The sequence below is a fragment of the Rhinopithecus roxellana genome, chromosome 6 (genome assembly GCF_007565055.1).
Source record: "Rhinopithecus roxellana isolate Shanxi Qingling chromosome 6, ASM756505v1, whole genome shotgun sequence".
NCBI lineage: Eukaryota > Metazoa > Chordata > Mammalia > Primates > Cercopithecidae > Rhinopithecus > Rhinopithecus roxellana.
Genome location: NC_044554.1, coordinates 15,304,620 through 15,332,237, shown reverse-complemented (window position 1 = coordinate 15,332,237; position 27,618 = coordinate 15,304,620). Strand labels below are relative to the sequence as shown.

At 38.2% G+C, this 27,618-nt stretch overlaps 1 protein-coding gene across 1 annotated transcript in view; it reads right to left on the bottom strand.

Annotated features, from left to right (window-relative positions):
* The window catches only part of RELN (reelin), a 521,571-nt gene that overhangs the window by 303,475 nt on the left and 190,478 nt on the right, over positions 1-27,618 (bottom strand). The window contains exon 4 of the mRNA XM_030933242.1: positions 15,967-16,037. Coding sequence (XP_030789102.1) covers positions 15,967-16,037 — 71 coding nt within the window. The remainder of the gene's footprint in view (positions 1-15,966; positions 16,038-27,618) is intronic.

Below are 27,618 nucleotides of genomic sequence, written 5' to 3'. Positions count from 1 at the left end.
TCTTTATGACAGTTTCTCTTGCATTAGCATCAGCTAAGCTTTGCAGACAGAAATGAAAGTTAGAACATTTCTGTAAACTAAAGCAGGCAGCAAATATCTCCACATTAGCTTCTGTGACTACATTTGGTTATTGGTGCTCACAGTCATACTTTTCTTAATAACATTTTAATAGCTTAAACTATTGGGCCTTTCAAAATAAATATTATAAACGTGGATCCTTAGATGGTATCTCAATATTAAATTGAAGCCTAAATTCCTCCCGTCATCAATTCAATTTGTCCAGGAGACAAAATACACACTAAAAGTTAAAAAAAAAAAAAAGCTTCATTTCTTAAGAAGCATTTCTGTGCATATGCTCTTTCAAAAGTTGAACCTGCCAGAATCTCATAGATCACAGCAGCCTAAAGTAGGCATATTAGAAAGAATGAGGTTGTGTTTAATTCCCCCAAAGGTTATTTTCTTGACAGATGTGTTTTTTTTTCTTTCAACTGACTTATTTTGAATGGAAATTTTAAAGTAATCATCTGACTCCAAATTATAGTAGTACTAATAAATTTCAGCCAACTTGTTGAACAAATTACTCAGTGCAAAGAATGGAGATGTAAATATGTGGAGCAGAAAAATGAAAAGATGCCTAAAAATGAATTGAGGAGGTGGTAAATGAGCTTTGAGGTAATATTATTGATTACTTAAAAAAAAAAAAAAAAGCCTTTGGGTCAGACAAGCATTATATATAGATGGCAAGCAATTCTTCCAAATACAGGTATTATGTTACGGGGACTATATCTCCTGAATCATTTTAGAATTCAAAGGCCCTAGGTAGTTTTGCCTCAGGTATCTCCTCACCTAATTTGAAATTCAAATGTATTAAACTTCCAAAGCTAAATATGACAAATTAGACATGGGCTCTGAAGTCAGCATTTAATGAGCTATGAACCTAGACTTTCATCTCCCCAGGAATAATTTCTTTATTACTTTTTGTATTTTATTGCAATATAGCACCATTTGACCTTCAAGTATGATAATTAAGCTTCCAAAAATGTTATAAATTTAGAGTGAAAACAGTTCTCCCTGTGTTCAGGAACATACTTATGATCAATATAAAAGATTACTTAATATTCAGAGACAGCTAAATTATACACAGAACCAGCAATATTAGGGATTATTTTTCTCTTCCTTCTCTTTCTGATTTTCCACCTCAACTTGTGTCTCATAACAATTTATCATCTTCCATATTCTAAAATAAATGAAATAGGAGCAAAATGAAAATGTATCTTTATAACCTGCAACTGGGAGATACAGAACTCTTTCAGATAAGATTCCAATAGGAGTTGTAAATAACGGGGCCTTAAACATTAAAAATTATGGCTCATTGTCTTACCATGCTCATGTCCCCACCTTTTCTGGGGAGATATCCATACATTTTTCAAAAATTTGCTTATGATATAAATAAAAGTTTTAAGTGAAAAATCAGAATGCAAAACAGTATCATTTGAATTGTTGGTACATTTTTATTTTTATATTTATTTATATTTTGAGAGAGTGTCTTGCTCTGTTGGCCAGGCTAGAGTGTAGTGGCACATCGTGGCTCACTGCAATCTCGACCTCCTGGGTTTAAACGATCCTCCCGCCTCAGCCTCCCAAGAAGCTGGGACTACAGGCATGCAGCACCAAGACCAGTAAATTTTTTTTGGGGTAGAGATAAGATCTTACCACATTGCCCAGGCTGGTCTTGAACTCTTGGACTCAAGCAATCCACCCACCTCACCTCCCAAAGTGCTGGGATTACAGGCGTGAGCCACCATGCCTGGCCAAACTTTAATTTTTAAAAAATTGTTGCTGTGTAGCAACTTTTAAAAAAATCCTAGACCTTTGAGAACTTGAAGAGATGAAGTTCATAGATGGAGCAGATGTGAGAAATTGCAGGTATAAATTGACCCAAACCCTGAGAATGTATGGCTTTTAAGTAACATTTAGAGGTTGGAAAGAAAATCATAAGGCTCAAAACAGGAAGAAGGAGGAGGAAGAAGTGGAGGAGAAGGAAGAAACCTTGTTGCTAACATCAGCAGAAATTGCTAGAGATTTACCAATGTCTATTCTTCTTTTACTTCTTTATTTCTCAGCCTCCCCTATAGCTTCCTGTGACAAAGGAATTAAGTTCTGCCCATATGGGGTGAGCAGAAGTGACTAAGGTCACTTTCAGGGCTGGGTGATGCCCTAAAGGAATGGGGATGCTTCCTTGGCCCTTTCCCCTCCTTGCTGTAGGAGGTGGTGAGTGCTGGAGCAGCCAGCTTGGCTCCTAGATATGGAAGCTACATGCTGTACACAGCAGAACCACTCTGCCAGCCCTAGACCACCCATCCTCAAACTGGTTTATGACTAAGAAATAAACTTCTAGTCATTTAACCCACCCACATGTTGAAGTACTTTGCTTAGTACCTCAAGTACATAGAAGCTTAGTTGATACTCTTAACTACAATAGTTAATTTCCCATGGGTGAGGAAAGGGTCCCTTTTGGGGAAAAGTTTCTTCTCTTTATCTCAGTCATAATCCTAAGGGCGATAGTAGCTATTAGAGTTGATCAAACTGCAAATTCCTGTGAGTAGAGAGACTCTATCTTGAATATCTCTGCATTCCCAGTGCTGAGCACAATGTCTCATACATGGCAGTTCCAAAAATGCTAGTTGAATGGGTTCTGATAAGATCAGCAAGCAATATTACTAAAACCATTGTTGTTAGAAAATTTTAATCATCTCCTCTGTTCCTTTTCTTCCTTATTGCTTGTACATATGTCATCTTCTTCCTTTACTTTTCTTCATATTTCTTTTCACTTTCCTTTACATATCTAAGGATGAACCGTACAATCTGTCTTGCTCTAAGATAGATTTAAGGGAGCTTACAAAAAAGGCAGACAGCTGAACAAGACAATAAAGGGGGGGAAATCAAAGAAAAATAATACATGTCGTGTTGAGATATGTATGCAAGATACATGCCCCTCAGGACTTCAATTTGGTTCTCAAGCCATAAAGTTACAGAAACAGAAGAGTTCATAACTTTAAAGAACACATATTGTTCAGGAGAAGGACAGTTATTGCAGGTACACAGACTGTATAGAAGTTTCTTCTGTAGTTTCTCATAGAGGACCCTGAGCAATAAAGCAAACATCATCTCAAATACCATCTATCCAACTCTGAGTTTTGTTAAGCTACTCCTAGTAAAGTTCATCAGTGAAAAAGAGTGTACAATACCTAAATAAAGATGATACAGGAGGAGAGACTTGAGCTGGATCTTTAAGGATGAGCACAACTTCATCAGTTAGACAGCAGAGGAGGTATTGAGGAAGGTACACTGGGGAAAGGAGTTGGCATACATGAGCTACAGTGATAGGGTCAGGATGGCATCTCTGATGAAGGAAGTACTTATTCCAACTGAAATAGAGGGGCTGGTGTCAGGTGAGGGTGATGGATGTGGAGATGAGGTTGGAGAGAGAGAGAGGTGGGACAGATCAGGGAAGTCCTGAAAGCCAGGCTAAACTGGGGGGAAATAGAGGGCAGTTATAGGGTTTGAGGCCAGGAGCATTTTGATCAATGTGTGAAAGGCCTGAATAAAAAAAAATGGCAGTAGGCATGGAAAGAAAAGTGTTGGTTGAAGAGATATTATGTAAATTGGCCTTAGACACACCAGGTATAGGCATGGATGACAAAAAGGAATGAGCAAAGAAATGTGTTACCTAGAGCTCTGTTTAGTGACTGGGGTGATTATGAAGATGCTAAACAGAACTGCAACAGAGGGGTACAGATTTGGGGGGAAGGAAAGTTCAGTTTAGAATATATTCAGTTCACGGTACCTAAATGACACCCAAATGTAGTGTCCAGTAATAGTAGTGGGAGCTAATATCTACAGAGTATGTGCTAGCCACTATGCTATGCACTTCATCACGACATAATCCTCACAATCTTATGGTGTTCCTTCTGGGCACAGAATATTGTACCAGTTCTTAGGAATGGTATGAAATGGTCAAAAAATTTGATACTATCCCTTTCTCTTTTCTACAGATGAGAGAATTGAGACTCAGAATGATTACATGGCTAGAAAGTGCCAGAGCAGAAATTCGAACTCAAGAGTATGCAGGTGACTGCAAATTTTATGCTCGCCATCATTTTACCTTCTTGACTCTTTGTATAAGCATCAAGCAAGTGGAGAGTTAGGGAGATGAAAATTATAGGTGTGAGTAAGTTCAACAGGGACAATATAAAAGCACAAAAAGAAGGCTGAGCGTGGTGGCTCAGGCCTGTAATCCCAGCACTTTGGGAGGCTGAGGCGAGTGGATCACAAGGTCAAGAGATTGAGACCATCCTGGCCAACATGGTGAAACCCCATCTCTACTAAAAATACAAAAATCTGCTGGGTGTGTAGGTGGGCGCCTGTAGTCCCAACTACCCGGGAGGCTGAGGCAGGAAAGTTGCTTGAACCTGGGAGGCAGAGTTTGCAGTGAGCCGAGATCACACCACTGCACTCCAGCCTGGCGACAGAGTGAGAATCCTCTCAAAAAAAAAAAAAAAAAAAAAAAAAAAAAAATTGCAAAAAGAAGCCCAACCCCAGAATGTGTGATGTGGGAAGAAGAACAACTCATTATGGAAACTGAGAAAGAAAAGAGAAGTCAGGTAGGGTGAGGATCCGAGTCCTCTGGATTAGTTGGCACCCTAGTGGGTTATCGGTGACCTTGAGGATGATGGTTTCCAGGGAGTGCTGGCGGTAGAGGCCAGACGGCAGGGTTAGGAGGAAAGCCTGGCGACATCACTGCTCTTTCAAGAAGCTGGAGTGTAAGAAGGAAACAGGGCTGGGGGTAGTGGAAATTCAGGATGAAATATTTGTGAAAGTAGCAGTGGCTTCAGCATATTTAAGCACAGAGGAGGAGGTGGCCACTGAAGAGGAAGACACTGAAGCTATGAGAAAGAGAAAGCACAATTATTGGAGCAAGGCCTCAAAGGAGATGAGAGGAACACCATTCCACTAAGTTTATATTTTTCTGCAAATGAGTTTTGGTCCTTCTCTTCTGGGTTTGCATTAGTAAATCTGTACTATAAGCTTCTTAGCAATGGAATGGGAGACTGCCTTATGTTGCCACACACCTCCCCTTGGGTCTAGTACAGTGTTTCACATATGCCCACTGGGGATACAGCACAATATCTATTAATACCAATGAACTCCAACTCTTAAAAACTTGATTATAAAAAATTCTACATTAATTTTTACATGAAACAACTGAATTTTCACATGTACATTAAAAATAACGTTGGATTAATAAATTGCATAAAATAATATTTCACAAGCCAAACAAAATTATGAGTTATGTATGTTTGTAACAGCTTTGCTCTCCCTCCCCAAGTGATTGTATAGATCCAAATTTGGTCTTTGTCCTTCAAAATATGGAGGAATCAAGCAGGTTATACAGCAGCATGTGTAGAAAGAATTCTTCCATGGGCACCCAAAATAACTCAATGCAAAATTCTTCTTGGGCATAAATCTAGGAATTTTGACTTTGGACTAGATAAAGCTGTCAAGTGGAAATGTATATAGCCCTCAGAACTGAAAAGAAGGCTGTTTAAATCTATGTTCAATCACCTTGGGATAAACAGCACCAGTCCAAAACACCATTCTTTAGGAAATCAAAAGAATAATCAGACCCACCCCCAGAGTCACTAGCAAGAAATTTTACTATGGTCATGTGAATCAGCTCTTTGTCATTCCCCTTAATATGCTTGTCTTCAGATCACTTAGGGATACTTTCTGCCTGCCATAGCCCCAGGAGGGCTTTAGTTTCTCGCTTTGTTGGGTAGTTTGTAAGACCTTGAAGCAAGATCGGGGGTTTCTGGATGGTTTTCCCTGATCCTGTTAATTCAGTTCTCTTTGTTTATAAATCACAAAGCCTAGGGATGTCATGAACAGGAGCCGTAACCACTAAAATGAAATATAAGCTACAAAATAGCCAAGGGGAGCACAGATGTCTTCGACTAGCAAATGCTTAACACTGGGCACATTCAAGTGAAATACATCAGTATTTATTTTTCTTTTCAGCAATTAAAGTACATATGTTAAAACCCAATTCTAACAATGAGAGAGAAACAAGTCTGAATTAATAAAGACTTTGCATTTCAGGGTATTGGAAAAATATTTAGTAATATAAACTGTTGAATAACCAAGGATAGCCAAGAGAAGATTTTGGTAGATCTGATCTACAATTTTTACAATATTTGGGTACAAAGTTATACTTAAAGTGCTAAAAAATATCAAAGGAGGTTAAACACCCCATTCACTTTATGGACTTGCTTGTTAAACTCTCCTCTTCCCCTCTCCATCTCACAGTTTAAACTTTCACCAATCCTTAATACAAATGATTTAAAAATTGCAAAGAGTTTGCATTTGGGATGAAGCATATATGCTGCCTACCACCATGATCCAAGGGCCCTTAGAGAGCATAGCCACACTTTCTACCACTCACTGTTCTGAGAGTGATGAACAGCTGAAAAACTGCTGAGCCTGGCAGAAAGCAGTCAAGGTTTTCTGCGCCAGCTGTAAGCCTGACCTCTTTCCTCCTGACATAAAACGTTTGCCTTTATAGCCACTTCCATCAACACAACAACAGAGAATTCCAGGGTGGTTTATAAATGGCACGCGCCCTTTGGGGGCACTACAGGGCATGACTGCTGTCAGGCCACTAAGCCTGCCATCTGGTCTTGCTAAATAATCAATGTGTGTGTTTGAAGAGGGTATGCCAAGAAGCCCACAGGCCAATGAATATACACACACACGATTATTTTCCCTGCTCCATCTTCAATGTGATGTGTGCATGCTGCTGGACCAGTGGCAGTAATACTGATGCGCTCACATCACTTTTTCCTTAACTGTGTAGATTTAGGGCACCAAAGAGTATATGTGTTCTTTCCAAGGTTTTCAGGGAATTTAGGCAGTAGCAACAATCTTGTTTATTAGGGATGTGGTTCCTGAGGGTTTTTAATGTTTAATTTTTTTTTTAACTTTAAGAATCTGCTTGGCATAATCAAACCAACATTAGGCTGTGAGTCCAGAGACTGGAATTCTAGGCCTGCCACTCATAAGTACTGTATATTTTGTCAAGTTAACTTGCTTAGCTACATCACTAATCCACAGATAAGGAACCTATAGTTACATGATCACAGCATAAATTCAAATACTAGTCCTCATCCTAAGTCTATATATACCACACTCACATTAACATTTTCAATAGTACTCATGTGGTTCAGAGAGAGACATATTAGGTCTGCAGCTCTTTTTAGGTAGTTCAGCGATAATTTCTGCAAAGAAACTGATTTCTCCTAGTTCCTTTCAAGTTTTTGGTCTATTCTGATATTGTCTCTATTCTTTGTTTTGGTCCTCTCTAACAGTACTTCAAAAAACACCACGATGTTTATCTTTAAAATCACTTACTGACATTTCAGACAATTCCCCAGATAGTCACTTGGCTAACTCCTTTATCCCCTTCTTGATCTTTGCTCTAATGTCTCCTTCTCAGTGAGTCTACCTGCCTTACCTGCCAAATTGCAATCAGCCTCTTTCCCCTCCACCCAACTGTACGCTCTTTACCTGCTATATTTCAGTGGTCTACTTCCCCCTACAACACCTGCCACCTTCTAACATGGTACCACATTTAGTCATTTCTTATGTCTCACATTTACTGTCTGTCTCCTCTTCACTGCAATGTAGGCTTCATGGCAGCAGAGATCTTTGCTCTGTTTATTGGCATATTCCAAGACCTAGCCTAGAACAGAGTCTGGCACATGGTAAGCATTAAGTAATTTTTGTTTAGTACTAAGTATTGAATAATTTCAGGTTTTTTTTGTTTTATAGCTAGTGAATTAACCTAAGCATCTTTTACTTTCAAAACAACTGAGGGTATACAGCCCAGCCAACCCTGCACCCCAGACTAAAGATGGAAAAACTCTAGCTCCTTGTCTGCACCATGACATGACAGCAGAACTCAGATGGGGATGTGTTTACGATTACTTGGAACCTCAGAGATATATTTAAAAAATCTCTAAACCTGTTCTATGTTCCAAGAACATTAAGGGGACTCCTTACAGCTTACATGAAAATCCATGAACAATTTTCAATAATTTTTAATATGCTGGTACATGTATTTTACAACCAGACATCAGTGTGAGGAACATTGCTAGCAGCAGCCACACTGCCTCATCATGGTCCATAGCAAACACTCAGGGTTAAAGATTTTTCAGTAAGGACAGTGATTTTTCAATTGTAAAATGTTTAAGTTCATCATTCAGCAAACATTTATTGAGTCTATGTTTCACGCCAAGCATGATCAAACATTAAAAAAAACAAAAAGTTAAATCACGGTTCCTGCCCTCAAAAAGCTCTCAGTTGGGGGAAATGAGTGTTTAAACAAATAATTATGACACAACAGAAACAGAGCATGTTAAGGGAGTCAGGCAAGTCATCATATAGGAGGAGACATGGGAGTTGTAATTCAGAATTTTCCTTCGATTCTTGAGAAGGGATTTATTCCCCTTGCCACGCAGACTCGTCCCTCCTCCTTCCTAAGTCTAACCCCGTATGTACACTTTTTGGAGGAAATGTGTGCTATTTCTTTATAATACAAATAATGTAAGTTCACTGTAAACAAATTACAAAATAGAGATACATTTTTTAAAAATTAAACATTCATAATTTTACCCCACGGATCTACTTATGCTTTTTATTTCATACAAACCAACCTTGAATAAAATTTTGCTTCAGCAAAATCCCTTCCCTTTATGACGTACTGAATCTGTGCTTTGCGCCAGGGACTCTGGAAAGTAAAGTCATACAAGTAAAGCCTGAATCCACGCTGTGATTTGAATGTGTCCCCTCCAAAATTCAGGTGTTGCCTACGTGACAGTAGTAAGAGGTGGGCCTTTAAGCTGTGATTAGGTCATAAGGGTTACTCCCCATGTGAATGGGATTAAGGTCGTTATAAAGAAGGCTTCACGCCCAACTGGCTTGCCCCTTTGCCTTCCACCACGTGAGGACACGGCATTCCTCCTCTTAGGAGGATACATCATCAAAGCACCATCTTAGAAGCTTAAAGCCGCCTTCACCAGACAACCAAACCTGCCAGCACCTTGATTTTGAACTTCCCAGCCTTTGGAACTGTGATAAAATAAATTTCTTTTCCTGATCAATTACCGAGTCTGTGGCACTCTGTTATAGCAGCGCAAATAAGACAATCCACTTCTCTATGATTTCAAAGCCCTCGTAAAGGCTAAAATCCAAAAGTAAATCATGCCCACTAGCATTCTCTCCTCAGCCTCAATTAAGAAAAAAGTAGCCTCTGACATCCAGAACCTGGTCTGGCAATCCCTGGTGGGCCCTGGTGTCCTCCTATTGAACATAAACTATTTCACAGAACATCAGCTTCAGACAAGGCTACTCTGTGACCATGATGAATCAAGATAGAGACACATTTATTTCTTAATCTTGTCTCAACAGACACAACTTTAGCACTGTCCAAGTCACAAAGGTGCCAAGTACCCTCTCTCCTGGCTGGTAGGAGCGACTGCTGCTTCTTTATCAATTATAGCAGTAGCCGTGCTCTAGTCTGCCCTTATGGTAGATTTATTGAGATACCTAACCACAGAATTGTTCCCACTTCCAGACAGCATCGAATCCAGAGCAAAGCTCCACTTTCTTAAACCCTACCTTAATCACCAAAGATAGCCCAAATCTTTTTAATTTAATTTTTTTATTTTTATTTTTTAGACAGAATCTCACTCCGTCACCTAGGCCGGAATGCAGTGACATGATTTCAGCTCACTGCTATCTCCACCTCCTGGGTTCAAGTGATTCTCCCGCCTCAGCCTCCTGAGTAGCTGGGACTATAGGCGTGTGCCATCACGTCCAGCTAATTTTTTTGTATTTTTAGTAGAGATGGGGTTTCACTGTGTTAGCCAGGATGGTCTTAATCTCCTGACCTTGTGATCCACCTGCCTTGGCCTTCCAAAGTGTTGGTATTACAGGCATGAGCCACCGTGCCCTGCCCAACCCAAATCCTATAATAACAATTCCTTTTGTAACATCCTCTTCTTGAGATGCCCCATGGTTCCCCCATGGTTTGCCTTCTCCCACACTGCAACAAGCACTAAACCAACCTGTTTAACCTATTCAACTTCAACTAGGTGTGTTCTTGGTGGTGTTTGGCTGCAAGGCACTGGAAGCCTATAATAAACACACTGTGATCTGGAGAGAGAGAAAATCTATATTCCTTTCCTCTCTGGGTGCCTACCTCTCTCCTTCCTCATTTAAAAAAAATTTTTTTAATGGACAAATAATAATGGTACATATTCCTTGGATCCACAGCTCGCTCGCGCTCTCTCTCTCTCTCTCTCTCTCTCTCTATCTATATATATATATATATATATATACACACACACATACACAATGTAAAGTGGTATTTTTTCAAAGCCTCAATTTTAAACTGCCCAGGATTTATTTCTCATGTCACAGTAATCTATCTTCCCTTGACCGCTTGACTTCAAAGATTGAGCAAGAAGCTTTCTGTGCTACAAAGCTGCCTCAGGTGGTCTCACCTCACCTAAAACCACCCTCATTTTCAGCCAAATTGCCAATCGCCTACTTTTTTTTTGTTTTTTTTTTGAGGTGGAGTCTTGCTGTGTTGCCCAGGCTGGAGTGTAGTGGTGCAATCTAGGCTCACTGCAAGCTCCGCCTCCCAGGTTCAAGCGATTCTCTTGTGTTCAGCCTCTTGAGTAGCTGGGACTACAGGCCCTTGCCACCACAGCTGGCTTTTTTTTTTTTTTTTTTTTTTTTGTATTTTTAGTAGAGGTAAGGTTTCACTATGTTGGCCAGGTTGGTCTCAAACTCCTGACCGCAGGTGATCTGCCCGCCTCGGCCTCCCAAAGTGCTGGGATTACAGGTGTGAGCCACCATGTCCAGCCCAAATTGCCAGTCACCTTCTGATTGTAAAATCTGAATGTCCTTTTCTATCCTCCATCCTCTGTTTGTCCTTGTTAGGTATCTCTACCATGTTCAGATTTGTTCCCTCAGTTCCCCTCACCTCAAAGGCTTGCCTCTTCTCCAGAATTCCCTCTTCTTCCCACCCCTGCTCAGTCACTGGTCTTCCTCACTTGGCTGCTTTCTCCCTGCTCCAATCATCTCCCTAATGAATGCATTGCCTCCCCAGCATCAATAGGCTGATGGCTTTCAAATCTCCCTGGCTGCTCCAGCCAGTGACAGGCCCCCTTCTCAGCAGGCTGCTGGAGAACTCTGCAACTCCCTCACAGCCAACATGTGGAAGTGCAATTGATTATCTTTTCTTCCAAACACCTCTAACATTTTCTTCATTTCTTCTCTGTTCCTGGCATCAATGTCCACCCAGTCACCAAGGCCAGAAGTGACAGAGTAGCCCCAGATTTCCTCCCCGTCCTCACCCATACCCCCATACCTTCTCTAGGTCTCTCTAACATACCCCCTTCTTTCTGGCCTCCAAGATCTAATCACAGTAATACATATAATGTATAATGATCATGTTTTTTCAAAGCCTCAACTTTAAACTGCCCAGCATTTAGTTCTCGTTTCACAATAATCTGTCTTCCCTTGTCTGCTGTCCATCATCTGCCTTTAATCTGTCAACAACTCTGCAACACATTCCACCCCCAACCCCCATTAGGTTTTCTTTACTTGTTCTATCATTCTCCTGCTTCCTTCCCATAGCCTGCAGAATGCCTAAGTCCCTGAGCATTAACAGAAGGCCCTGCATGATCTTTTCCACTTACCTTTCCAGGTCTCATGGTTTAGCTGTAATGAATTACTGGCTAGCCTCCTCTTTCTTATCTATCAGACTATTGTAGTTTAATTGTTTGCTCATTCATTTGACAAACCTTTATGAGGTACATACTGTGCATCAGATATTGTGAGAAGCTTTAGCGATTCCATACGAAAAAAGCACAGCCCTTACCCTCAAGGAGCATGTATCTCGTGGCAGACAAGGCATTGTGATGATGTTCTTATGACAACATGCAATAAACAGTTGTCAAATGAATGAATGCATGCACAAGTAGTTGCTCTCCCTGTGCCTTTGTTTCCTCATCTTCAAAGTGTAGATAATAATAGTTTCTTTTTCAGAGGGTTGCAGTGAAGATTACATGAGTTTGTAGAGTGCTTGGAGTGGTGTCTGCACATAACAGTGTTGACAGTGTTCCTATTTAACGTGCCTTGAGAATTCTGTAGAGAGTTATATATGAGGGCTGTCTAGACCAGCTTGAGGGGAAGAGGGAGGGAATCAGAGATATTTTCTCCAGAGGGAGGGAGTAATACCGTAAGCAGGGTCTGACAGCCCGAGTTAGACAGAACAAAAGAACGTAAAAGGATAGCCCAGGCAAAGAAAACTGGGAGAGTATAGGGTGCAGATAGCACCAGGATGATACAGTGAGGTGCATTCAGGGAGTTTTAAGGTAAAAATGAGAGGATGACAAGAAATGAGGTAGGAGAGACAAACTGAAGCCAGACTGTAAGGGATTTTCCTTCCATGTGTGATAAGCAGTAGGAATTTTACTATGAAGATAAACTATTGCTTCCAATTGAGAGAGTGAAGGGTTTTAAGCAGGCAAATGAAAGAAGCATATTTCCATTTTAGAAAGCTCATTATAGCAGCTCTGTAAAGGCACCATGAAAATAAGAGCAGAAAAATCATGAAGGAGGATATTTGGCAGTTTCCAAAGGAGGCACTGCTGGGCCCTGATATAAAGTGGGTCAGTGAGAATGGGAAGGAGGAGATAGATGGTTCTCCTCTCCTTTTTTTTTTTTTTTTTTTTTTTGAGACAGAGTCTCACTGTCACTCAGGCTGGAGTATAGTGGTACAATATTGGCTCACTGCAACCTCCGCCTCCCAGGTTCAAGCCATTCTCCTACCTCAGCCTCCCAAGTAGCTGGGATTACAGGCCTGTGCCACCACGCCCAGCTAATTTTTGTATTTTTAGTAGAGACAGGGTTTCACCATGTTGGCCAGACTGGTCTCAAACTCCTGACTTCAAGTGATCTGCCTGCCTCAGCCTCCCAAAGTGCTGGGATTACAGGCATGAGCCACTGCGCCTGGCCTCCTCTCCTTTATTCTTAAACATCACTGGCCATTCAGGTCTGACTTCCTGGGATGCCTTTCCTAACACCTTCAAGCAAACTTAGCTACCTCTGTGATCTATAGATCTGTCATTTTTATCTTAGCCTGTGAGTTCCTCAAGAACAAGAAATGGGTCGTTTTCACTTTCATTCCATATTTAGCACTGTTAGGTAGGACAGAGGTCTTGCGGGTGTTGTATACACTTTTGCAGAATAATGACTTTTAGCCGGGCGTGGTGGCTCATGTTTGTAATTCTAGCACTTTGGGAGGCTGAGGCTGGCGGATTACCTGAGGTCAGGAGTTCCAGACTAGCCTGGCCAACATTGTGAAACCCTGTCTCTACTAAAAATACAAAAATTAGCCAGGTGCAGTGGCATGCACCTGTAATCCCAGCTCCTCAGGAGGCTGAGGCAGGAGAATTGCTTGAACCCGGGAGGCGGAGGTTGTGGTTAGCCAAGATTGCATTGCTGCACTCCAGCCTGGGTGACAGAGCGAGACTTTGTCTCAAAAATAAAAAAAAAAAAAAAAAAGAAAAAGAAAAAGTAAAAAAGAGTTTCAACTAATGTTTTATAAGAAAAGGGATTAAGATTACAGACTCTCTAAGACATAACGAGTACATTTTCTAATCCTTTTACTTTTTCAATATGTTTAGCAAGCAGTACAGTCTTGTAATAACAGATATCCTCAGGATCCACAGGAAAAAGTTCACTTTGCTTGAATTGTTTAATTAAAATCAACAAATATACTGAGCATGTTAAAATGGAAAGGCATGGTGCTGTGATGTATGGTGACTGCAATTGTTTTTCCTCTAATAAATATATTAGATATTCCATATCCAATATATAAAAATGATTACATGATAAAATGTTACTTTATTTGAGGAGACAATTAATGTTTTAATTAAAAATAGATAAGGCCAGAATAAATATATAGTTTATAGCACTAATTATTTTCCTTATTATTTCCTGACAGTAGAAAGCCATCACTCTTGCACTCTTGTTAGCATTATTTTTCACTTTATCTTGGATAGATTGATATAATTTCAATGAGTTAGATGCTATTGAAAAGCTCAGTGTTTTTCTTCTGGTCCTGGGCTGTACAGCATTTTTAATAACATGCACATCTACCATCGCTTAAATCATGCCCATGTGTAATACTATTATAGAAGGCATTTTTCTTTTCCTCACTGGTTTAGAGGGTTTTCCCATTGGTTTTTCTTGGCTTTTTCTTTTCATTTTAAATGAAAAGAATAATTTGCCTCCTCCCAACCCCAATAATTCATTTATAATAGAAAAGACTAAAAAATTTAAGGCTTAAAAGAAATTAGTTTGTAGACAATGGTAAGTGTTAATAAAATTAGACATTTCTTTTTCTGACACTATAAATTTTCCAGGATATTAATGCTCACTGCTATGTGGTATTCTATGTTTTCAATAATGTGAGCAATTTCATAGTCTGGAAGAAGATTTGTATTATGATCGAATTCTCGAGCCTACCTACAAAGGCACAATTTAGTATCTGTATTCTCAAAAGTCACAGGATAAAAATCTGTGAAACCCAGGAATACTGATAGTATGTTTGAAACTATAACTAGAATGAAGTTTTATAATTCAAGGACTATGTGTGTAAACAATCAGGATTTTGCCATTAATAATCATTAAGCAACATGTTACTTAGATAAAGTCATATTGTGATATATATAATAATATATGGTATTTTCTTAGGTATCTCAAAAACCAACATAATTTTTCCTCATTTCTCTCCAAAGCCCATCAGATATTCTTTAGCAGAGAGATAATTAATAAAAATTTCCTTTAAATTCATTAATATAATTCTAAAAGTTAACAAATTCCCCCCAAATGTCATTTTAAACAAAAATTAATACTATACTTACAATAAACAATGAAAATGGCATGACATTTACCAAGACCGACATCAAATGTTTTCATTATCAAGATGCTGAAATCAAGGAATGTATGTACGGCTGAGACAAACTTGTATTCAATCTATGAAGATTTTTAGAATGACTTAAATGGTAAGCTCTACGTCAGCATCTGGGGAACCAAAGCCCCTTAAGGCATTGTCCCCATACCTGAGAAGCTCAGTCTGTCTAGGGCAACACCCACCCCTTTTCAGAGAAAAATTCTCTATGAAGTGGTAAATGCTATAATGGAAACATAAGGTAGGGTGGAAACTCAAGGGACAGGGGGAACAAATGAGCATTGGAGGGTGGATCCTGGCTTTAACTTTTTCATTGTGTTGTGTTTGTGTGTGCATGTGTGTGCATCCCGGTCATACACATCTGACAGTATGTAAAATTTAATCTAAATTGATACAATGTCTAGCCACACAAGTCTGAAATTAATAGTGCACACAGTTGAAACAGACCCATAGATACTGTACACAAAATCATGTATAATATGATCAAATGTTAAAAGCAATAATCAGAAACATTTTCAACAAAGCTGACAAGACATTTAAGTGGTAAATTAAGCAAGCACATTCTGTGGAATTTAACAATTACGACTAAGATTTGTACTTCCAGAATAACTAAAGGTAATTCATTAGAAAAAAATTCTGAAAATAAATTTTCTTTTGCTCACACTTAGTATCTTCAGAAGTCTATAGATCTTTGTTAGTAATTACTAAATAAATAAGTATTAGTGATATGAAGGGTCAATACTTAAATTTTTAAAGCATTATGATTAAGTCATCATAATGAAATGCTTACTTGGTATGGAACATAGGACCTATCATGAATAGTTTGGACGTAACACAAACAAATCAAATACGACTCTTACCTCCTTGTTCACACAACTGCTGGGCTAAAGCATCTTTGAAAATAACCTGGCCCCGGTGTGTTGCTGTAGCCCTGGAAACAAACAGGAAAGGGTTAATTCAAATCTTGGAATATGTCTGGTGAAAATGTATTTTTAAAACTTTTTTAAAAAGCTTATTCTTAAACTTTATTGTGTGGATGTGATATTTTTAATGAGTACATCAGAACAGTGATATAAATAACAATGGCGTGAAAGCTTAAACCAAGACACCTGGGTTGAGGACTGTCTTCAGGTTTTACTATATAAAGATATTGTAACAGTTGTGAGCTTGTTCTGAAATCAGCGGATGTGAATAAAGCCTATAGAATAAAAAGGATGGAGAGGAGGCTTATTAAAATTTCTTCTTTAGGAGACCTTGATATAAAATGTTTTGTGGAGCAATACTGATATTAATACTGGAGAAAGATGCTCTTAAGGTACTTTTTTTCTGAAATCAATAGTCACTGTAACATATAGAGACAGAGAATTACATTTTTAAAAAGTATTTTCTTAAAAAGAGGGCTATTCAAAGCTTTCATAATAAAATCTGTCATAACAAAATAAAACCATATGAAGGAGATTCACTATTTGAAGGCAATGTGTATCTTTTACCTCTTCTAATCAGAGCTGTGCACATGGATTGATGAAAAAAAAATAACATCCTTGCAGCAGATGTGTTATTCAATGGCTATAATAAAAAAATGTCCTATTGAAGGAATAATTATGCTTTATATATGAAGGGTTTTCCCTTAAAAAGAATCTTGCTGGCGCAAAATGTGTTAAATTTAAAACAGAAAATCATGTCTCTTTAAGAAACTTGATTTTAGAAAATAAGCCATATACAAAACCTTTTTAAATAACAAAATAATTAACATGAAATCTTAACTTTAGTTTTAGCCAAAAGCATCCTAGGGCAAAAATAATTTAACTATCATCTGCTGAAGATGGATTATGTACAAGGCACTGTACTAGCTCACGACAGGACCAAGTTTAGGCTATGTATTCCCCCTTGATATGTGCACCCTTCCTTTGGTCAACATCTTGTCGTTTGCTGGGCCCAGTAGGGCTTCCTGGCTCCCAACATTCCTCACTCTGGCCCATGTGTGGATGCATATTTCCCCTCCCTTCTGCAGACCTTTCTGAATTCCATCCTGACTGAATTGTAAGTAGACCCCAGTGTCAATACCCCTGGAACCAACTCTCTGAAAGTAATCTGATAAATTAATCCATGTTGAAGTGTTAATGGGTGATATCACTTCAAGCTAACATATTTCAGCAGTGAAAGTATTATACCTTCACACACACACACGCACACGTGCATGTGCACACACACACATACAATGGCACAATAGTGAGTGTTTTGAATGGTGGAAGGGAGATATAATTGGAGAGAAAAATCATTGGGTGGCCTTCAACTCACACCATATGTGAAGCCTATAAGGGGTATCAGCCCTTGTTGTTGCATATTAATCATTATCAAAATTACACATAAACAGATGCTACCATTCTTTTTATATATTCACATATGTTTATAGGTTTTCCTTTGCTTTCAGTAAGCTGAAAATGAGGAGAACTAAACATAGGGCCAATCCAAGCCATAAACATGGCCTAGAGGCTCACTAATCAGTACAGATTTTATGACCAGAGGGAACACCGTAACTTTTTTACTTGAATACACTGTTCAAACCCATCAAGCCAAAAGTGTCTGAGTTTACATACACTTCTAATAACACAGTGATCACCAACGTAGAATTTTAGTGTGACATTTGCTTTGGAAGGGACACGTTTTCTGAAATCACTAACCAGCAAGAAAAGTCCTACGACATGCAGTGTTTAAATAATTGTTTGTTTTAGTTGTCTTCTGGTTGTAAGTATATAATATTCCTATCATAATATTTCTTCTTGGTCCACAAGCCTAGTTGTCATTGTGCCAGCCTATGCTCCCATGATCACGATCAGCCAAATTATCAAAATAAGATTCAGGTAACAGAGGTTTCACCTTTTCTCTAAATATCAGATATACCAACATCTCTTAGTCACTTTACAGCATCTCATGAGGAGTCCACACTGTTTTCCCCATTACTCAGTTTCCTCAGATTTATTATTTGTTGCCTTCATTAATATTCTTACTTCTGCTACTTTGGTTCAATAAATACATCTCATAAATTTCTAAAGAATAATGATAGAGTAACTGAACCTGCAGGAACCTTGAAGATCAGCTAGTCAAAACGTCTTTAGCAGTGGTACTCATTCTTCAAAGAAATACAGAATTCGAATGACTAAAACAGAGGAGCCCCAGCTTTTGAAGTTGTGGGGCTCCACACTACCTGTTTCCCAAATCTTGCTGTTGTGCTTCTCTGGAACTCTTAGGGTTTAAGGGAGCAGAGTTTGAAAACCACTAAACTGGTGTAATTCTTACAGTATATGGATCAGGAATATGAGGCCAGGGAGGATATTAACCTACTGGAGGTTACACAGCCCATTAATGGCAGATAAGATCTGATTTCAGGTCTTTGATTCGAGGCCTTGGATCCTTTTCCTTGCATCAGCAGTTTTCCAGATGTGTTCCACAGTGATGTCTTAGGGGTCTCCATGACAGTCAAGAGAAGGAGGGGCAACAGCCAGTGTTCCAGGCACCAGCCAATTCAACCAAACTGTCTAGGCTTTATATGTTCTAATTATTTAATTTTGTTTAAAGAAAGGGCTCAGCAAATAAAAGCTGGCTTGAGAAGCACAGCATACCATGTGCTCAATGCCATTATCTGAGGTACCCTGCTTGGGAAAAGTAGAAGTAGTAATAATAACAGTGGCTGGTATATATACCTACTGTTATTCTAACAACTATTATGAATTGAAATTTACCCCTAGGCACTGTTGTAGGGCTTTACATAAATTAACTCAATTATTCCTGTCAACGGCCCTACAAAGTAGATATTCTTATCCATTTTTCTGGGACACAGAACTATTGCATGATTTACAAATGTCACACAACTGGTGGTAAAGCCAGGATTAAAACCCAGGCAGTTTGAGTGTAGAGTCTTTGCTTTTAAGCATTACAGCAATATTTCATTAACCTGGTTCAAAAATATGATGGTAGTTTTCAGTCTCTTTTCAGAGGAAGAGCCTGTTTTCAGGGCCCAATTTTCTTGTTTCTTTCTTTCTTTCTGTTGAGATGGAGTCTTTCTCCGTCACCAAGCTAGAGTGCAATGTTGCGATCCTGGCTCACTGCAACCTCCGCCTCCTGGGTTCAAACGATTCTCCTGCCTCAGCCTCCTGAGTAGCTGGGACTACAGGTGCATGCCACCATGCCCAGCTAATTTTTGTATTTTTAGTAGAAACGGGATTTCACCATGTTGACCAGGATGGTCTCGATCTCTTGATTGAGATCTGCCCGCCTCAGCTTCCCAAAGTGCTGGGATTACAGGTGTGAGTGACCACGCCCAGCCCAGGGCCTGATCTTTAAAAAATTGTCTTCTCTGACTTGTGATCTCTACTCCAACCCTTCAGACGAAAGCTGTTTTAGTTAACCTCCTTTTGGACAAACTTCTTGTCATTTCCATTGGAACTCTGGCCTCTTGGCCAGCAACTCCTTGCAATTTGTCTTTGAAAATACCATTTCTCTCTCTCGACCCCTTCTCCTGCAGTGTTTTGTGAGCCCCTCAAATTCTTTTCAACTTTTTATTATTTAATATAAAATCTAAGACAAGATACATTAAATGTTTATTTGCATATGTATTCATTCTTCACCTAGTATAGTATTTGTTCAATTTTAAACTTCCTTCCATTTTATAGGTTTCAATTAATCTTTTTTAAAAAAATGTTTTAACATTTATTTTAAGTTCAGGAGTACATGTGCAGGTTTGTTACACAGGTAAACTTGTGTCATTGGGGTTTGTTGTACAGATTACTTCATCACCCAGGTATTAAGCCTAGTACCCATTAGTTATTTTTCCTGATCTTCTCCCTACTCCCACCCTCCACCCTCCAATAGGCCCCAGTGTGTGTTGTTCCTCTCTATGTGCCCATGTGTTCTCATCATTTAGCTCCCACCTATCCGTGAGAACATTTGGTATTTGATTTTCTGTTCCTGGGTTAGTTTGCTAAGGATAATGGCCTCCAGCTCCATCCATATCCCTGCAAAGGACCTGATCTCATTCTTTTTTATGGCTGCATAGTATTCCATGGTATATATGTACCACGTTTTCTTTATCCAGTGTACCATTGATGGAGCCCCTAGACTTCTATCAGCTTACTGTAGTCCCCTTTCTACTCTTTGTCATATTTCTTCTAATGAAGACCGCTTGCATCTTCCTGTATGCTACAGCCATAAGATTACTGGATGATGTTCTCAGCCATGCTGCTGCCCAAACCCTGGAACATACGTGGATACCCAACACACACATGTGTGCTGACAGATAAACATCATTTGCACCATTTTCTTTCCAAACCCTTAGAACTCTCAGATATCATTTTAATCTAAAACGATCCTACCCTATAGGAGATGCATGGTTAGTATTTTTAAAGGTCTGCATATTGGCATCTTATCTTGGGGAAAAGAAAGAGCAGAAGCCCAAGTGACCAGCAGTAACAAAGTCTCCCTTGCTTTATCCCATGAGCTGTCTACACTGCTCTCCTCAGGGTGTGATTAATGTCAATATGGGAAGCCTATTTGAACATATTTAGAGCTGTCAAATAATTCATGGTGGTTTACCCAGAATCACAGCATTTATTTCAAATCTTCTATGGAAATATATATATTCTACTATATAAATATATATTATATATTCCAAAATTGCTAAAAGCACAGTAACTCAGAATTAAGTCTCTAGAGGTCACGTCCTCCAATTTTTAAAATTACATTGACAGATAAAACTGTATGTAAAGCTGTGTATTAAATCTAGCTAATTAACATATGTGTTACCTCCTATAGTTATCCTTTTGGTGGTGAGATCCACATCCACTCTCTTAGCACTTTCAAGAGTTCAATACTATAGTCACCATCTTGTGTAAGAGTTATCTTGAACTTATCCCTCCTGTCTAACTGAAATTTTGTATCTTTTGACCAACATCTCCTCAACCACTCCCCAAACCACCCAGCCCCTGGTAATCCCCATTCTACTCTCTACTCTCTACTGCTATAAGACCAACTTTTTTAGATTCCACCAGGTCCTCCAATTTGTCACACACAATATATTTTTAAATAAGAATACAGAGAGCTATGGTATATGGTGACGAGCCTGATTCATTTCCAGAATTGTTATTTTATGTAATTTACAGCTCTCTCTGGGGGAAGGTCCATCACACCGATGGTGTTATTAACTATGTTGGTACTATTTGCACTTAATTTTACATAACTAGAAATATTTTTTCATAAGAGTTCAGAAAATATCCTCATTGTTCACTGTTTTGGAAAGTACACCAAGTTTCTTAAACACGTTTCTAATAAGCACTTTTCTTCTTCTTGGGAGACGCATAGATCTCTAAGGCTAACTTGCCAACAAGAGCCCCTATTAACTAAGTAATTTTAAAATCCCTTTGGACTGTTATTACTTATCATTTTAAAAGCTCTATAGATTCTCCAAAATGAAGAAAGTTCATTATGATCATCATATTCAGTGCTTGAAAAAGCATTTGTTATGATTTTTAAAAAGCCTGTGATATTTTCATCTTAACTAAACAACAGAGTAACTAACTGTATGCTCAAAGGTTTTTTTTTTTTTGTTTTTGTTTTTTTGTTTGTTTGTTTTTTTTTTTTTTTTGTGACGGAGTCTTGCTCTGTCGCCCAGACTGGGGTGCAGTGGCGCGATCTCGGCTGACTGCAAGCTCAGCCTCCCGGGTTGTCGCCATTCTCCTGAGACTCAGCCTCCTGAGTAGTTGGGAGTACGGGCGCCCGCCAACACGTCCGGCTAATTTTTTGTATTTTTTTTTAGTAATATTTTGTATTTTTTTTAGTAGAGACAGGATTTCATCGTGTTAGCCAGGATGGTCTAGATCTCCTGACCTCGTGATCCGCCCGCCTCGGCCTCCAAAAGTGCTGGGATTACAGGCGTGCGCCACTGCGCCAGGACATACCCAAAGCATTTAAGAATTAACCGTGCGGGCCGGGGGCGGTGGCTCATGCCTGTAATCTCAGCACTCTGGGGAGGCCGAGGTGGGCGGATCACGAGGTCAGGAAATCGAGACCATCCTGGCTAACACGGTGAAACCCCGTCTCTACTAAGAAATACAAAAAACTAGCCAGGCGAGGTGGCGGGCGCCTGTAGTCCCAGCTACTCGGGAGGCTGAGGCAGGAGAATGGCGTGAACCCGGGAGGCGGAGCTTGCAGTGAGCCGAGATCCGGCCACTGCACTCCAGCCTGGGCGACAGAGCGAGACTCCGTCTCAAAAACAAAAACAAACAAACAAACAAAAAAAATAAAAATAAAAGAATTAAGCGTGCATTGTGCTGCCGTGCAGTGCTAAGGTATAGTCTCTGCAAGGAGAAAGACCAGTGACAGAACACAGGTGCCACTTATGAGCTTAATGACTTGGGGCAACTTCTTTAATCACTCTAGGCAACAGACTCCCTATCTGAGGACAGGGATAACTTGAAATAATACCTATTACTTCAATAAATTGATATTCACTCTTAAGATACTTAAAGTCTCTCAACCTAAACAGATTTCAAGCTTCTGGAATAGGAATCAGTAGCTAAAAAGAAATTATCCCTCATAAGGCATCGAACATAATGATTTGAATATATGAAGGAATCAGAGCTATTTATATTTTTGATTTATATTTATATTTGATTTATATTTTTCAATCCATAATTTGCTTACCATGTATTGACATCCAGTTTACAAAGAAGGAATACAAAAGTATTTTAATATAGTTGCTATAATGCCTAAATTCCCAAGTATATTACTATTTCTTGATTTCATGAATCAATTTGCTCATAGATTAACATAAAGAATCATACCATTTGGTTCATTTTTAAACCTACGACAATGCACTTTACCTCCAGGGGTGGGCTACTTTTTCCACCATTTTCTACTGCTTTGTCAATGAGGTCTGGTATGTTAGTGACTTGTCAATTTTACAGCTGGAAGAGCATTCGTTAATCAGCAATCTGAAGTTAGTCTTGTGTAATTCAGTATGCCTGTGCCAAGCCACCCTTCAGGAAAGGTAACTAAATATGTGGAATATGAGGGAAAAAGAGTTGATCTGAGTTTGGTAAATTTGATCTTCAAAGGAATCAATTTTCCCTTTAAAATTCTTACCCCTTTATATCAGCAAATTACAGTACTTTCTTTTCTCTCTTTTTTTTTTCTTTTTTTTTGAGACAAGGTCTCGCTATGTTGCCCGGGTTAATCTTCAACTCCTGGGTTCAAACAATCCTCCCACCTTGCCCTCTCAAAGTGGTGGGATTAAAAAGCATAAAACTTACAGTGCATTCTAATTTGGGGATATATATTGATGTTTATCAAAAATAAGAAAAAAACTCAAATGCTTCAAAACCCATAAAAAAGAGAAATGAATAACTTCAAGGAGTAATTATTTTTGTTAAACTCTCAACTTCAACTATGGCAAAGTCATTGCAAAATAAGCAAAGGATGGTGTATGTTTTCACAATGCTTTTGCTATTCAAAGCTTTACTGCCCTAATTGTTTTTACAGTTACATCTTTTATTCCTAAGCCACAGAATTTTTTTTTCTGTCAAATGTATAAATACTTTATCTCCTTGAAAACAACAAATTTCAGTATTAATGTTCATTATCCAGTAATCACAAAGTCTATGTGTCCTTGAAGGCTACCAAATAGATGGTTTAACCTTGATTTGTGATCAAAGTATACTTTTTATTAGCAAGAGAAGGAACATACAGATGAAATCTTTTAAGTATGGCAAATCAATGAATGGTTAATAGTAACTTAGCTTTCTTCCAAAGTGACTCAGCAAACTCCTGAAATGGAGATGGATGAAGGGTTTACGTTCATCTGACAATATTTGTTCGTCCATGGTATTGTATGTATTCAGTCACATGTAGTGTGAATTCTTTTACTTAAAGTGTTTTTAGTAACATCACTAAATGATTTTGCATTGAAATAAAGAGTAATAATTTTGGTGAAAAACACTTGGTAGTTGCAGGATATGTAATACCAAAGAGAAGCAGACATTTATCATTGGCAGAGTTATATATCTCTTGTAAATCACCAACGAAGTGAATCTGGGGAGGGAAGATAGCAGATTAAACCACATTTTATTTTGTGCCTATGCAGAAGAATGGCTCGTCTAGTAAAAATAAGAAGTGACAAATTTCTCAGGATTATCACAAAGTTTTAAAGTAAGGGGAAGTTGATTGGACTGATTTATGTATCAAGAAGGATCACCAATAAGGTGTCAAATGTGTCAAAAGTTCCCAACTCACATTTAGGATTAACTTTAATTTCCAGGAATATGTAATTTATTTCAGGAGAAAATAACTTTATGAGTTAAGCCAAATGAGAAATGCAGATTGAAAAATTCCTCAACAGCCCTCACCTACATCAGTAATGGGTGAAATCCTCAGAGCAGCCCAGCTAACAGTGATCTGGTGTAAGCATGTGAAGCAATCTACATTACTAAAACTGAATGCAGCAGTGCTGTCTACCAAGAGTGAGTGACTTTTTATTGTTTAAATTTAAAATGGCTTTATTTGGGTTTTATCAGGAATTTCCTGATTTTTCCTGGTTCACAACTAATGGATCCTTGATTATGAACAACAGCAAAAAGGATACACAAGTTTTCTTAATAAAAAGATGATGTTCTCTCTGCCTCTGCTAATAATCATTCAACAAACCATTATGAATTATGAATCTGACGGGGTGTTAATTGTCAGCCTGCTTTAGGTGCTCACATTTCTTACCTTGGTCCTGTTGGCAAATGATATAAACTCAGCAAATATTCTTTTCTTTGTTATGTTATGTGTACCCTAGGCACAGGGATTTTGGTCTATTTCTTTTTTAATATTTTACTTGATAATTGACATAAAGCACCCATGCAGTAAATATTTGTGAAATGGGTGAATGATTAATGTATGTTATACTTGATACAGAATGTTAAATGCTTTAAAAAGTAACCAGCAAGTTATTGCATAAGAAACACTATGAAAAAGATGATTAGATGATAATAATAGTCAAGACAAACATTGTTGTAAGATTTATCTTGGAAATCAGTTAACAGCAAGAACAGTAAAAGTAAATAAGCTGATGTATTTGCTTTATTATCACAACACATTTCATCATTTAACATATTCCAGAGTTTCCTTAAACCAACTGTATTCCAGAAATGCCTTCTAAAACGCTAAAATAAAAACGCTTTCCATACCACCTTTTAAAATCATTAAAATTATTTGAGAGACTCTGCTGTTTTAAACACCTTTTAATTAAGTAAGCCTATGGTCACTTGTATCAGAGGCATTCTTAGGCAAGGCAAGAATAAAACTGAAAAAATGCCATGTTAATTCCAAAGAAAATCCTAGTACGAAATAATCTTTTCTGCTTAATTAGATATGAATTAGAGTCTGTAAATTTGCTGAAAGATGTATGCAAAGTATTCAGGTATCACCTTTAATTGGACTCAAAGAAAGAGTACTAGTTTCCACAATAGAAGAAGGGGCGTTTTGTTCTAGGATGGGCATTCATTACCTCCATGATTTATACCGTGTCACTTAACTTCTGTGTGTCTTACTTTCTTAATTTATAAAATAAACTGAATGGACTGAATAATTTTAAGGTTCAAACAGCAGATCTGGAATCAGAGGATGTGGGTTTGCACCACAGCTCAATGATTTATGATGATCTCATATGAGTGGTAATTCTCTGAGATAGGACCAGAAATGTGCTATTTATTTGCAGGACTGTGAGGAAAACCAAATGAGATCAACGCTGTGAAAATACTGTGGAAAATATAAGGAATTATGATGATGATGTCTGGCTGGTCACTTCAGAATAGAGCAAAAAACTGAAAGGGAATTAAAGGAGCATGTTCTATAGGATTTAAGATCAAAAGCTGTTTTTGATCTTAAAAGGAAAAAAAGGCAAGACTGTAAACTCCAAAATTTTTTTTGACTATTACGAAGTCAATGAAAGCTCCTAGTTAGAAACTAGGTTAGAAATCCTAGTTAATTAATCATAACAAATTAGGACAATAATGGTGTACTCCTGCAAAGAAATCCTGCCAAAGTATATACAAGTGTTGCTTTGAAGGAAATAAGTTGTAAAGCAAGCCTCTACTAGGGCATACAATATTACAAAACTTTTTTCCATTATAAAGGTAACTTGTACGATGAAAAATTTTACATACATAAAAGTATTAATGAGAAAATAAAATTACTCATATTCATGCTAAGGAGAGATAATCACTATTCATATTTTAGTAAATCATATACCCTGTAGTTTTTAATATTAATATAAAGTTGTTTAGAAAACTGCTTCCTTAAACAGCTGTTTTCTATTTGTTTATATTTAATATTTATTATAAATAGTTGCCATGTCATTAAATACTTTTCAGACAAGATTTTTAAAGGTGAACCCATCAGTGTGCTGTATTAGACACACGTAGGCTCAAAATAAAGGGATGGAGAAAGATTTACACAAAAAAATGGAAATCAAAAAAAGCAAGGGTTGCTATCCTAGTCTCTGCTGAAACAAGACAAAAACTTTAAACCAACAGAGATCAAAAAAGACAAAGAAGGGCATTATATAGTGGTAAAGGGATCAATGCAACAAGAAGAGCTAAGTATCCTAAATATATATGCACCCAATACAGGAGCACCCAGATTCATAAGGCAAGTTCTTAGAGATCTACAAAGAGACTTAGACTCCCACACAATAATAGTGGGAGACTTTAACACCCCACTGTCAACATTAGACAGATCAACAAGACAGAAAATTTACAAGGACATGCAGGACTTGAACCCAATTCTGAACTAAGCAGACCTAATAGACATCTACAGAACTCTCCACCCCAAATCGACAGAATATACATTCTTCTCAGCACCACATAGCACTTATTCTAAAAGTTACCATATAATTGGAAGTAAAACACTCCTCAGCAAATGCAAAAGAACAGAAATCACAACAAACAGTCTCTCAGACCACAGTACAATCAAAGTAGAACTCAGGATTAAGAAACTCACTCAAAACCTCACAACTACATGGAAACTGAACAACCTGCTCCTGAATGACTACCGGGCAAATAATGAAATTAAGGCACAAATAAGTTCTTTGAAACCAATGAGAACAAAGATACAACATATCAGAATCTCTGGGACACAGCAAAAGCAGTGTTTAGAAGGAAATTCATAGCACTAAATGCCCACAGGAGAAAGTAAGAAAGATCTAAAATCAGCACCCTAACATCACAATTAAAAGAACTAGTAAAGCAAGAGCAAACAAAATCAAAAGCTAGCAGAAGACAAGAAATAACTAAGATCAGAGCAGAACTGAAGGAGATAGAGACATGAAAAACCCTTCAAAAAAATTAATGAATCCAGGAATTGGCTTTCTGAAAAGATTAACAAAATAGATAGACCACTAGACAGACTAATAAGAAAAAGAAAAAAAAAGAGAAGAATTAAATAGACACAATAAAAATGACACAGGGGATATCACCACT